Source organism: Diuraphis noxia, unplaced genomic scaffold, assembly GCF_037042655.1.
Source record: "Diuraphis noxia isolate RWA-SAM2 unplaced genomic scaffold, SU_Dnox_SAM2 contig0001, whole genome shotgun sequence".
Lineage (NCBI taxonomy): Eukaryota > Metazoa > Arthropoda > Insecta > Hemiptera > Aphididae > Diuraphis > Diuraphis noxia.
In genome coordinates this window covers 102,728,396-102,742,864 of record NW_028301711.1, presented here as the reverse complement: position 1 = coordinate 102,742,864, position 14,469 = coordinate 102,728,396, and the positions used below count along the sequence as shown (strand labels likewise).

Below are 14,469 nucleotides of genomic sequence, written 5' to 3'. Positions count from 1 at the left end.
ACATTTAATACATCAACGTTTAAAACATAACGTTTAAAACATGTTTTTTTTATAGTCTTTTAAAACAAAATTATTTATCTTATTTTCAAAAATTAATCTCGGATGTTGGTCACACTGTCATAAAAATGTTCAAGATACAAACTACGGTATATTGCCAGTTAGTATCTAAATGTCATAATGATAATTATTGATAACTAAATTACGGTTAACGATGATAATGATTCAATTTTTTTTCGTTAAATCCATGTTCATTGTTCGTGTTTATTATAATCTATAATAATATTATCATTATCTATTATAACTATTATTAACTATTATATAAGTTTATGTCATGCACTCATGCAGTCATGCCTCATTATGGTATAGTCTACAATCTACATTTTACATTGACATTCGTTTTATACTTTTATACATAATGTCTTCAACGGGTAGAAGAAAAGATCCTGTTTGGAATTATTTTCTAGAAATAAAACCAAATGGTACTACTAAAGGTACTCGAGCGAAGTGTATAAAATGCAATTTTGAAATGTCTGGGCTAGTAGATCGAATGAAAACACATCTAAATAAATGTAATGTAGCTTCAATATCAAATGAAGTTCAAATCGATGAAGAACCAAGAAGTTATGATAATAATGGTATGTAAATAATACATGACTCTTTTGGCTTAAATGACAATTGATAATGTTGATATTATTAGTAGACAGTAAGTCACCAAAATTGTATTAACTTGTTATTAATATCTGTTTTACTAATATTAATATAGATTCTAGTAGTTTAAGATTGCATACTACTACTCATACCAATGATAGTTCAATGAATGTTGAAACTCGCGTAAAGCGTTTTTGTGCTGATACACCATCTACGGGATCACAAATATCTACATCAATCAGTAAGTTTGTTATACGAACTAGTGATAAAGATAAAAAATCATTTGATGTACAAATTGCCAAATATATATATGCGACAAATTCGTCATTTACTTTTGTTGAACATAAGGAGTTTAAAAAAATGATTGAGTTAATTCGTCCTGGCTACAAACCTCCCAATCGTGATCAAATTAGCAATAAGTTGTTAGATCAAGTGTTTAACGAGGTGAATGAAGACATTAAAAAAATTCTTAAAGGTAAAATTGTATGTATGGCAATGGACGGGTGGAGCAACATACACAATGAACCAATAATATGCATATCGGTGTACAATTTAGAAGATGAAATAGTATGTTTAATTGATACAATTGAGACAAAAGCTGAAAGTCATAATGCAGAGTATTTATTAAAATTGGCTGTTGAATCGATAAAAAAATGTAAGTCATATGGTTGTGATGTTCGCAGTATGGTTACAGATAATGCTGCCAATATGAGGAAAATGCGATTAGAACTTAGTACATCAGATTTGAGCTCTAATGAATATTCACATTTAGACATAATAACCTATGGTTGTTCATCACACATTTTAAATTTGCTAGCTCATGATTTAGAAGATACAGTTATTAAAAATAAGGTAAAACAAATTATTAAATATTTCAAGTTTCACCATTTTCCTGCTGCTAAATATAAAGAACTTGGTGGTTCATCTTTGGTACTTCCTTTTGATGTTCGTTGGAATACAATGTTTGACTGTCTGCAATCCTACATCGATAATTGGCCAATTTTATACAAAGTATGTGTTGATCATAGAGCAGCAATTGATTCTAAGATAACTTCTATGGTAATAGATATGAATTTGAAAACCAATACAGAAGCATTTATAGTCAAGTTAAAAAAATTGTCTTGGGCTTTAGATGTATCACAAAAAGATAATTGTACAATAGCAGATGTGGTTGAAATGTGGATTGATCTCAAAGATTTTTTTAAAAACGAGTTTAGTACTGAAAGTGATGAAATAAAAATATTTGAGAAAAGGTATGATATGGCTATTCAAGATGTTCATTATTTAGCTAATATATTACATCCAAAATATAGAGGACAGAAATTAAATGAAGATCAACATGATTCAGCTTTAGAATATGCTAATCTTTATTTTCCAACTGCTATGTCAGAAATTATATCATTTCAAGCTCAAACTAGCCCATTTAAAGGATACTTATTCAGTGACAATGCATTAAAAAATATTTCAGCTCTTATATGGTGGAAAGCATTAATAAAACAAAATAAAATTTCCAAAGATTTAACATATTTAGTAGAGCAACTTTTTACATCAATTTGCAGCTCTGCCGGTATAGAGAGACTTTTTTCAACCTTTGGTTATGTCCATTCAAAAACTAGAAACCGTCTTGGAGTGGAAAAAGCTTCAAAACTTGTAACAATTTTCAAACATTTAAATAAACCAAACAAAGAATAAGCTGCTGCCATTTCCCAGCTATACATTTTATTATTTGTTTAAGATTTTTATTTAAGAATTTGTTGTTTTGTTTTATTTTTTATTATAAGTTTAAATTTTAAAACTATTGTTATATAATACCTATACAAATACTAAGTCAGTATCTAATTTACTAAAGACTGAATTGACACTTAAGAAAAAAATAAAACTTAGGTTGTCTCCTATTCCTATTTTAGTATTTATTATATTGTTTTTAAAAGAACTAATTGTTTATTTTGAAATATTTTACCTTACATTGTACTAAGAAATAAGTTTTCAATAATTTTTATTTTTATATGTTTTTATTTTACTTATTATAAAGCTTGTAAGAATAAAATAAAACAGATTTATTGATGTTATTAGTTGTTACTTGTTAGTTTGTTACCTAATATTATAAATTATTTGTAATATTATTGATGTTGAATAATTATTTATATGTTGACTCTTTTTATGTACTGGTAGTTGGTACTCACTACTCATAAAGTTTTAAGTCATAAACTCATAACTCATACTGAACGTTATTATCTATTTAATAGTCGATGAATATTTTCTTCTTATTATAATTAATTTATACTTATTTTTTATATTACTCATTACTCAATAGTCAATAGTCATTAGTTATTGACACTTATATCTGCAATAAAAGTCTGTAAATTATAATCCTCTTTAGTTCTGTTAATGTCACAGAAAATACCGTTTTAAAAAAACAAAATATTTTTTAAAATAACCTAGGTTTAAACAAAAAAAAACAGTTTTAAACAATGTTTAAAACAAACAAACTAACTAACACTAAAAAACTGTTTAAATCATAAAAAACATTGTTTTAAACAAAAAAAACTGTTTTTTTTGCAACCCTGCCCGATACACTGACCCGCCGCGGCGCATGTGACGTCCGGTTATTGTCATTATTATCATTGCTGTTATTATCATTATTGTTATTTATTATTGCTGTTTTGAGTCGTGCTCGGGAAGAGACGTCTTCACCGGCCGACGTACGCACACTAGTGCTTTATAATATATTATTATTTATTATTTTAACACGTATTATTATTTATATTTATTTGCTGTCACCCATCCCGTTCAAATTTGAACACAACATTCTAAAGTAAGTAGTTGTCCGGCCAAATGCTAGTGAATAGCCGGCGGCCTAAACATTAGTTATATTTAAAAAAATAAATAATAATTTTAATTAATTAACCAATTTGTGCGCTGACAGCAATACATAGAAATCAAACATAATATTATACATATACAACAACATTGAAAATCAGTTACAAACATTGGCCATAGTAGGTATGTGCTTTTGAAATTATAATAATTTGTGTATGAAGCTTACTATATTTCAAGATAACAACAATTAATCAATTTAAATTTATATATATATATATATATATATATACATATGTATATATATATGCATATATAATAAATACACGCTATAGCAGACGGACACTTTTACCGAAAGTACAATGAACGAAGGTGTGAAGGGTAATGCAAAAATAAATACTATATTAATTAATTTATTATTCTTGATTAGATATACATATTAGTATGAATAATATTCGTAATTAATTTTTTTAGTTTTATAGCATAAAAAATTAGCTATAGTTATTTATTTGAGCACGGTTTGCTACTGTGGCACTTAGAGTTACACAGTTCACCTTCTGATTTACATTTACATTTTTTTGTTCGACACTCCTGCATACAACCACATCTATCATATCATTCATATCCTTGACCGCTTAAGTTAGAATTTAGTCGAGCTACCTCTCTAAATGAAATTGTATTTTCAGGTACTTTGTCGGTCGTAATAAAATACTCCTTGCATAAATTAAATTGGTTATGTCTATACTTTTGATTTATTTTTCATTCATTGGTCCCGATTTCGTACAAATTGTCTTTTACTATAAAATATAAGTTTACATTTATACTTATACTTATAAATAAAAATTAATGAATTACCAGAAAGTATGACTCCTAGAATACTTCTAAGATCACATCTTGCCCAATCTACATCGAGTATTCATATCATCACATTCTTGCCAATTTTTCCCATGCAAAATCTTTTTTCTGACGTTTCTTGTGTTTGACTTTGTACATTTTTGAACGAGCTGGACCTTTTCTGATCAATAGATTGGATTTTTGTGGAAATGACATCGTTTATTTCTGCTAACAAATATTAATAAACAATTTATTAAATAAATAAATATTTGACATAATTTTGTCTTATACTTCGTCTACTTCATCATTAATATTGATATTTCCATCACCAATCGGGCATACCACACCTAAAAATATACTATTTTTAAATTTTAATTAAAGTTAATTAAATAATTTTGAACATGGAAGGTAAGAAATGTTTTATTTAATTTTACTCAACATATCTAACCTAACCTAACCCTACCTATGATGGTGACCAGTCATAAAAATTTACAAAAAAGTACATTTTAAAAATTTCCAATGCGTATATCCATTTTGCCCATATCATAGACCATAGGTCATCTCCTACAAAAGTTGTTTTTTTTTTTATTATTATTATTATTAGATACCTAGACACTAAAAAACGAATTATTTAAAATTATTTTGTCAACTCGTTAGATGTGTATCTTTATGATAACAATTCTATGAAATTTAAGTAAACTTAAACTAAAGTATAAATATTTTAGTTATTTTTTAAAGGTAAAAATACCAAGTGTAGAATTTGAATAAATTAATACAAAACGTTGTTAAAATGTAGGAAACATTAACAAATTAAATTAACTATGCTGACAACCAATTAGATTCCATTAGCTCGAATAAAATATAAATTAATACCAAATTATAAAAAATCATAAACATGTAGTAGCCCATAATATTTTCAAAAAAAGATTACAATTTCTCATACATAACGCTATTGTTAATGACACTAGGACTAGTAGGACTTGCATAAAAAAAAAGTACTGTCCTATGAAAAATAGTACTTCTGGTCACATACCTCACATGTGATGACTTATAACATTATAAGGGTTCCCAGACATGTAGCCAGACAATTTTCATTGGGTGGGCCAATTTTTTCGGCTATATACAAAAAAGTTTTTTAATAATATACGAGTATTATTTAATATTTTCTTATAAGACGAAAACAATGATGATGGTGTTCCCCCAAATGGTGGCGGACCAAGTACAACCATTAATGGTGAAAGTAGTGGCTCTACAATTTACAGAGATGAGATGGGGTATGAATACCATTTAAATTGGGAAGTTCGTGGTACTAGGTAAATTATATTTATCATTGAAAAATCATCTGAGTATATTTAAACACATATTTTTATTTTATTTATGCAGATATCTTTGATGTGCAAAAAGATATTCCGTCTGCAGAGTCACCGCGTGGATGGGGTTGGGCCCCGGATTGATTATTGTTCTTGACCAACGACAACACAACCATCACCCAAACCGTCGGCATTTATAGGAAGTCCGGCTATTCCTCAATACCTTAAGAGAACGCGGAGGGAACGAGAATGTATTACCGGCTCAAATATACAATGATATTGCTCCTCAGTATGTTTTTATTTATTTAAATTCCAAAATGATACAATAACAACTTCAATAATACATTTTCAACTGAATTTATACGCAAAAAAGATACAAAAATACGGGCGTCACCGTTTTCGGCCAAAATGTACCCTTCCGTTTTCGGCCAGTGTCACTTTTCGGCCAACACTTACCCTACTCTTTTCGGCCACTGTCACTTTTCGGCCAAAACTTAACGTTTACTTTTCGGCCACTGTTCCTTTTCGGCCAGCACAGTTTTCTTTAAAATTTACAATTTATGAGTTATGATTGTATCAAAAAATGTAATTTTTTTGTTTTTAAATTTTAATTTAAAAAATGTCTATCACAACTCGATAGGTACTAAAAAGTATAGGTACGTATGCTAGAACACTTTTATACTGAGTGTTTATAATTAATGTATATAAAACACAACAATGTGTGTGTGTCGTGTTAAATTGATGTCCACGATAACATATAATTAGTTTTCCATAATGTAATATAATATTATATATATTAGATAAGATGGAAACGATAAGGTACAACATTTTGGCATTACTATACATTGCCTATATACTTTAGACACATAATTATAAGTTATAACTGATTGGATATTGCGTTTTACATTGTATTATATCAAACAAGAAATAACGCTGGTTTATCTTTACTTCCAAAAAACCAACGAAATTAAACTTACATTGAAGAGTGAGGACTATAAAAATAGTAAAATTTGTCAAACAACAATTAATTTTTATTTAACAAATGTAATAATTTGTTCAGTTGTTAAAATTGTAAATTTTAAAGAAAACTGTGCTGGCCGAAAAGGAACATTGGCCGAAAAGTAAACGTTAAGTTTTGGCCGAAAAGTGACACTGGCCGAAAACGGAAGGGTACATTTTGGCAGAAAAGGGGGCCGCCCAAAAAAATACAAATTGTGAACTATACTTTTTTTTTCTTAGAATAGTGCGTTAAGCATGTTTATTAATTTATTTACTCTAATAGGAGCATTGAAGCAGCACTAGCTATAGGTCGCCAGACCTCCATACGTACAATTGCACGAGCTAGGAGAAGGGGTTAGTCCACCTATTCCAGAGACATTAGAAGAATGGGCTAACATCTTAGTGTCTGTTGAATGGCAGCAACGTTTATTGTGGTGTGATGGTACACATAATAGATTTTACCAGGGCCGACTGGATGTGATCCAAGGAGAGGTGACAAGATTTGTGGGATTGGTGTTATCAAATATCTCTCATCTAATTGTTAACAATGTACATTTGGCTTCAGTGCGTACCAAGTTTGACCAACTCACCCGACAGACATTGTTCAGCTGATGTCTGTAGTAATAATAGTGAACAATGTTGTAAGTTTTTAGGTAAGCAATAATTTCTATTTGGCTTAATAAAAAATGTTAATAATTATGTGTCTTACAATTTTACTTTGTAGGCAGTACCCATTATGTATGCTCTCCTAACAGAATCCACCACAGAGGCCTACTGTCGATTGTTGCAATTTATTCGAAATGATTCGCAATTAAATTTAAATTTTGAGGAGTTGCAAATCATTTCGGATTTTGAACAAGGCCTACGCAACGCAATTATGATGGTGATGCCAGAATCAAATAATAGTGGCTGCTGGTTTCACTTTATAAGGGTAAGTATATTAAATTTTTTTTTTTTTTAAATGCCCTGGGGCTTTATTATTTAAACGACCCAAAGGTCTTTATAAATATGTTTGACAATTACACATATTTTACATACTTGACATAAAATATATATATATATTACACGTTGATGGAGTCACTTTCAATGAAGTGTCTCCTGCCTTAATCTAAAATCTTAAACTAAGTCGTATGGTTTCAGACGCTCAAGACGTCGGATATCCTTGGAGTTATCTAATAATTGAATGGCCAATGGATTGACATGGTGATCTAGCCTCGTCTCGTGTTTGCGAGCAAGCCTTTGGATTTCGTCTGCTATTGTAGGCAGCATCATATCACGGTGAATTGCATTGTTTCTTTCGAACCGGTAGGCTGCAGTGATGGTCCTAAGTGCAATATTTTGACAGCGTTGTATTACATTGATGTTAGACTTACTGGCACAACCCCACAATTGAATGCCATATATCCAGATCGGTTTTATAATTGCTACATACAGTAGACGTTTGTTTTCTATAATTAACTCGGAGTGAGGTCCGACTAACCAATAAAGTTTTCGCATTTTTTCTTTAATCTGAATTTTTTTCTGACGGACGTGGTGTTTCCAGTTTAGATGAGAGTCAAGGTGCATTCTAAGATATTTTGCTGAATTTTTTTGTGGGATTGGTGATTGATTCAATATTATTTGGATGGTTTTGGTTTTGCGTAACGTATAGTTAACGTGCACCGATTTATCGCCATTAATCTTAATTTTCCAACGTCTTGTCCAGGCAAAGATATTGTCGATTGACCTCTGTAAGTTATTGGTTGCAGTAAGCTGACTATTACGTGTTGACAAATTTGCTGTATCATCGGCAAACATAGCTAATGTTGTGTTATCGTCGTTTGGTATATCAGCCGTATAGAGTAAATACAAGATAGGTCCTAAAACACTACCTTGCGGTACTCCAGCTGATATATCTTTCCATTCGGTTATCGCTTCTTCGTGTATGACTCGAAATTGACGGTCAGTCAAGTATGATTCAAGAAGTGCACACCAGGTATGTGGCAGCTGATCACGCAGTTTGATGAGGAGTCCTTTGTGCCAGACTTTGTCAAAAGCCTGAGCTACGTCAAGGAATACTCCACAGCAGTACTTTTTTTCTTCAAGAGCTTTACTAATCACATTTGTAACTCGATGTACTTGATCGATTGTTGAATGTTTGTTGCGAAATCCAAACTGATGTTCTGGTATAAGATTTTTTTCCTCTATAATCGGTTTTAGGCGTTTGAGCAGAAGTTTCTCTAAAAGTTTAGATAAACTTGGAAAGAGTGATATCGGTCGGTATGATGTGACATTTTCAAATGGTTTTCCTGGTTTGAGCAACATAATAACTTGTGCCCGTTTCCATTGTTCTGGAATGTATTCCAAGCGCAAAACAACGTTGTATATGTGTGTAAGATGAATGATAGCCTTCTTTAGAAGTTCTTTCAGTATTTTTGGACTAATTTCATCATAGCCTGGTGATTTTTTTGGGTTTAAGTTGTTATCTATTTCTTTTGCAATTTCCAATGGTGAGAAATATTTGATTTTTTCACGTGCTGCATTAAGAGATTGGCATTGCAAGGTGTCAGCCCAGAGTCAATAGTGTTTGGCATAAATACGTGTTCAAGATGCCGAGCGTATATTTCGGCTTTTTCTTGTTCGCTTCGTGCCCAGGTGCCGTCTTCTTTGCGGAGTGGTGGTATCTGAACACGGGGCTTCTTCATGAGTCTTGTGGCTTTCCATAATGAATAATCAGTATTATCCGTCTCAGTGAGACCACTTAAGTATGATTTGAATGTTTCATTTTTCATTTCTTTGATTTTGTCATGAAGAATTTTGCTTACTCGGTTCCATTCCGTTTTATCCGTTGGGTTCCGTGTACTATGCCATGTTCGTCTCGCTCGACGTTTATGTTGGACTAGTTTTCTTATTTCTAGTGGGTAAGTTAACTGGTGATTACCATTGATAGCTACCGGAGTTGCTATTTCCGCCGCACTAACAAGGTCATAGGTTATTTTTTTACGGCAATATTAATATCTACTATTGTTCTTAATCGAGTTGAAAGTATTATTTTTTCTTCGAGGGTATTTCTGAAAAGGTCCCAATTTGATTTTTTGTTTGTTATAGACATTTTTTTTTGTTTCATTATCACATCAGAGATTAATGAGATAAGCACAGGAATGTGATCTGACGTAAGTTCTAATAGTCCTTCAACTTCCGTATAATTTGATGAAATTCCTTTCATTACGTAAAAGTCAATAAGATCAAGTAATTTATTTGGGTCAGTCGGCTAATATGTTGGTTTTCTAGTTGAAATTAATTGTGCTTTAATTGTATTTGCTGATTTGAACAATTCCCGCCCTTTGGTGGTAATCAATCTCGATCCCCAAAATGTGTGTTTGGCATTATAATCTCCTCCAGCAATGAATCTGCTACCGAGTGCCTGGAAGAATTCAATGAACTTTTTGTCATCTACTTTATGTCTTGGTGGACAATAAATTGCAGAGATAGTTAGATCATTGTTGCCGTCATTGATATGGACACTAGTTGCCTGTAAATATTCTTGAGGATGTTTATCAAGTTCATAATGTTTAATTGTTTCTTTTATTATTACTGCAGTTCCTCCATGAGCGCGATTGCTCGGATGTTCTGTTGTATATATTCGATAGCCATGTAATTTTAGAGTGGTCCACGTTGTGAAGTGGGTTTCTGAAATTAAAGCTATGTCAATTTTTTCGTTATTCATAAGATGTTCAAGTTCTTGTTTTCGTTGTACAAGCCCATTAGCGTTCCATGTTATGATTCGAAGCGTTCTACTCATTTCTTTTTCTTTTGCGCTTTGGTTTTCGGCTGGCTATTTTCAAGCCTGTCCAATCTCTCATTTAATTTTGTTAATGCTGACATAACGTCAGATAGCGACGGTACATTTTGGTTTTGTTGTGTATGGGTTTGAATCATTGGACCCTTTTGATTTTTTTTTGAAGAACTAGCCATCTGTGCAAAAGAAACTTCTTGAGTGACTGGTTTCGCAGGTTTCTGTTGTATTCTTTGTACTGCTGTAGTTTTTTTAGGGTGAGCTTTTTCTATTTAATTTTTATAAGTGATGCATCCTTTCCAATTTGCAGTATGTGCTTCACCACAGTTTGCGCATTTCGCCTTTGATTTCTTAGACTTAGGGCAATTTATTGAAGTATGTCCTTCACTAAATTTTACACACTTTAGTGCTTTGAAACAGTAGTTTTGAGTGTGACCAAATAGTTAACAATTTTTGCATTGTGGAACTTCTTTTTTTTCTTGGGGGTTCTACTTTTATTATAATATAACACAAGTTTTTAATATCATAAATATCTTTGTTGTTTGCTTGTGGTTCCAAATCCACGAAGAATAATGGAAGTCTTACAATAGTTCGATCACTAAACTTGTTGTTAGGGTCGACTTTTTTTTTTATTTGAATGTTCGTGACAGTATGTACAAAATGTCCTAGCTCGGATAATTCGTTTTTAATATCACAGAGATCAGTTTCAGGATGTAATCCACGAATTACCACCAGAAACTTTTTTTCAGTATTAAGTTGGTATCTATGATACTCAACTTTTTGCTCTTCTAATACTTTTATAATTCGTCGAAACTGGTGTTCGTCGCCTGTTAGTATCTTAATTTCACCATTAGCCAAAGTTTTCATTTGTTGCTCGTGTCCTTCAGCTTCTTCGAGTTTTAAATTAATCATTAATTTTTTTAAATCGTTTACACCACATACTGTTATTGGAGGTGGTTTATGGATTTTTACAGAAGTTTTTGCTACTTCTTTCGTCACTTTGATTATTTTTTTTGGCGAGCTCAAAATTTCTTTGGAGCTCCCAGCGTTCATTTCAGAAATCTGAAGTTGTAATTTCTCATTGTTTAATCGCAATTCCGTTACCATTTGTTTCAAGGTCGCATTGTCGTTTTGTATTTGTGTCCAAATACTAGCATCAACTGTTATATTATGCGGCAGATTTGAATCGACCTCCATATTTGCATACATTTTGCAATTCGGTCAGTTTTAGTGTGACCCACTTAAAAAAAATATTTGTTTATAAAAACTTACCATCCGTCCGACAGGCCGTGGTTTGCATTGTAAACATTAACAAAAAAAAATTGTAATAACTTAGTCAGCACTATCTCGCGAACTGCGAAAGCGAAACATACGTGTTGCTTGTTCGGTGTGTAAAACGCAACATATTAAAATAACATAATAATACATAGGTATTTTTAAGAAATAATTTGATACACAATAAAAGTAAATTTTTCCCATGTCCAATTAGTGTATAATACGATTCATTCTAAGTAACCGCATCATTAGACTATGCAATACCAATGCAGATGCCAGAAGGGTGGTTCGAATGGTAATATTTTGTTAAAATATAAATTTAAAACCAGAATAACAGTTTTTTTTTTTTTATAGTTAGTGGCTTTACCGCATTAACCAGCTGAAACATTGACGTACAATGGAATAAATTTTTCAATGGAATTGGGGTTTAGAAACATTCAAAACTTAGGTAATAACACATGAACAATTGTCATTCACATAATATTATGGTTATTCTTCTTTAGAAATTATGTTTAATCAATTATTGTTATAAATTTGATAGTGGAACAGCATGGTTTGAACAATAGTCTTAGTTCCTTAATGGCCTATTTTCAACACTATTAGATGGAAGTTGTTTGTGCACATCGGTTTACTGTCCATCGACTAACACACAGAACCAACAATTTCATTGAGTCCAATCATGCAAGTTTATTGCGTCGAATGGGCAAACATCCAACACCGTATGTGTTCTATAGTAAATATATCAATTTGAATCACACAATGTATAGTTCATTTTAAAATATAGATAATATAATTGATTTTTAGATCACTTCAGGGGTATTGAACCCCTCGGATTGATTTTTCTAGGGCTATAGATGGATTACCAGTAAGTTATTATTTTTCAACAATTTTTTATGTTAAACCACCATTTTCATACTTGAACAAAATTTATAAACAACACGGAAGATACATAAATAATATATTTTATAAGATCAATATATTTCAAGCCTATGTTGTCTCTCTCACCTATTTCTTAAAAATCAATTATAGGGCTTATTAATATTAATATTCAAATTAATATTACATTTTAGTTATTAAAATACTTACAAACCTAATGTTGAATGATGAACCGCAATGAAAGCAATGAATTATTTTTAGATTAGAAGAACAACATCATCTGTGTATACGAGAATCATGGGTATTTTAAATTAAGCATGGCAGCACGTAGAAAGTGGTCGATATACATTGCTGGAATTTCAGAGACGTACTGCTCACACTGCTGAGAGAATTCTTTTAAATGAAATTGGTGAACCAATATTTAATGAAGGTGAGTTGAATTTTAAATTATTGAAATATCAACAATTTAACTTATTTCAGATGATTTTTGTTGTTATAAAAATGTATAGACAACATACAAGATATCTTAATTGATATACAGCCATTGCCCAAGTCATGTTGTAATTCCTTTGGGTAAATGTAATTATTTAGATAATGTAAAAGCCATGGTAAAATTATCAAAACTTATATTTTAAGTGGCCTAATTACGGGGATGCATAAAAGTTTTTATGTATGAAAACGGAAACAGTGACTTTGAATATGATTTAATTGGTATTTTTTATTATTTTACTTATGAAAGCTTAGCACCTGCTGACATTTAATGTTATTACGACAATGTATATTTTGAATGTTAACGCTTCAAACTACTTTAAATTAATGTTTAAATTGTTTTTAGACAAATAAGTACATCATACACCATTTTTAATTTAATATAATATAATCAGCACAAGTTTAAAAAGTACCTAAACAGAATTTGCAAGTACAATTCGTGCTCAAATCTTTATTTTTCGATTTTGAGGGGGGCTGGTGAAACGGTCAAAATAGATAAAGGCCGATTGCTCGGTAACTATGGGCGTGCGAATTTCGGGAGTTGGCGTGCAAATTCATGCTAATTGCGTGCTAATTATTGGCAAAAGAAAATTTTGGAAAATCTTTATTATGTAACAAAATAAATCATATGATCTGATTTAGGCATTACTAACTGAACCTTACTACGGTCCGGTTCATACACTTTTACAGTTCGGTCCATAAACTTTACAGTCCGGTCCAAAAACGGTCTAGAATGTTTTAAGATCGAACCGGCAGTCCGGTCCCGGTCTACTTTATTAAATTTAATTGAATTACTGGTCCGGTTCGGTCTAAAAATTATATGTACTATGGGTTCGGTCCGACTTTGGTCCTCTGTTTACTTTTAAGTATGAAACGGTCCGACTTCGGTCTTCTATTAAAATGTAAAGTCCGGTCCGGTCCCTAAAATAACGGACCGTGCAGAGCACTAATGACAACAGCTATTACATTTTAAGCTTGATTTAAAGCAAGCGCATTTTTTTGTTTCACATTTTCCCCTAAAATTACAACTATGAAAACATTGTCCTCCAGTTGTTAGAGCCACTATTTATATAAATTACTTTATAGCTAAAAATTATAAAATTTTTAACACCAGAATCTTAAAAATATTATAGGTACACGATTTATTTTTTAAAAAAATGACATTATCTTATATGTATTTTTTTATTGATAATATACAAAATACATTATCTAAAGTTTACTAAAATTACATAATTATTACCACAGGTTATTATGAAAGTTGTTTCTATTAATAAAAATCATTCACGTATTAGTTTCGTCATTTGTATGTACAGATTACGGAACAAGTTCCGTATAACTAAAATTCCGTGTCCTTTTCGTGAAAAGTTATCCACATTGTGTAATTACGCGATCCGTAAAAAATTAAGTTCCGTTTCGCGAACTGGACAAATTTTCTATCCATTTCAC

At 31.2% G+C, this 14,469-nt stretch overlaps 1 protein-coding gene and 1 pseudogene across 1 annotated transcript; both read left to right on the top strand.

Moving 5' to 3' along the window:
- The first annotated feature begins 218 nt into the window (after positions 1 to 218).
- On the top strand, positions 219 to 2,634 carry LOC149062959 (uncharacterized). Its single transcript, XM_089217702.1, has 2 exons — positions 219 to 635; positions 764 to 2,634. Exons 1-2 carry the CDS (start codon positions 332 to 334, stop codon positions 2,338 to 2,340), a joined length of 1,881 nt encoding a protein of 626 aa, XP_089073828.1. The 5' UTR covers positions 219 to 331; the 3' UTR covers positions 2,341 to 2,634.
- Positions 2,635 to 5,731: 3,097 nt separating this feature from the next.
- LOC149062958 (uncharacterized) lies at positions 5,732 to 13,111 on the top strand (annotated as a pseudogene).
- Positions 13,112 to 14,469: the final 1,358 nt, after the last annotated feature.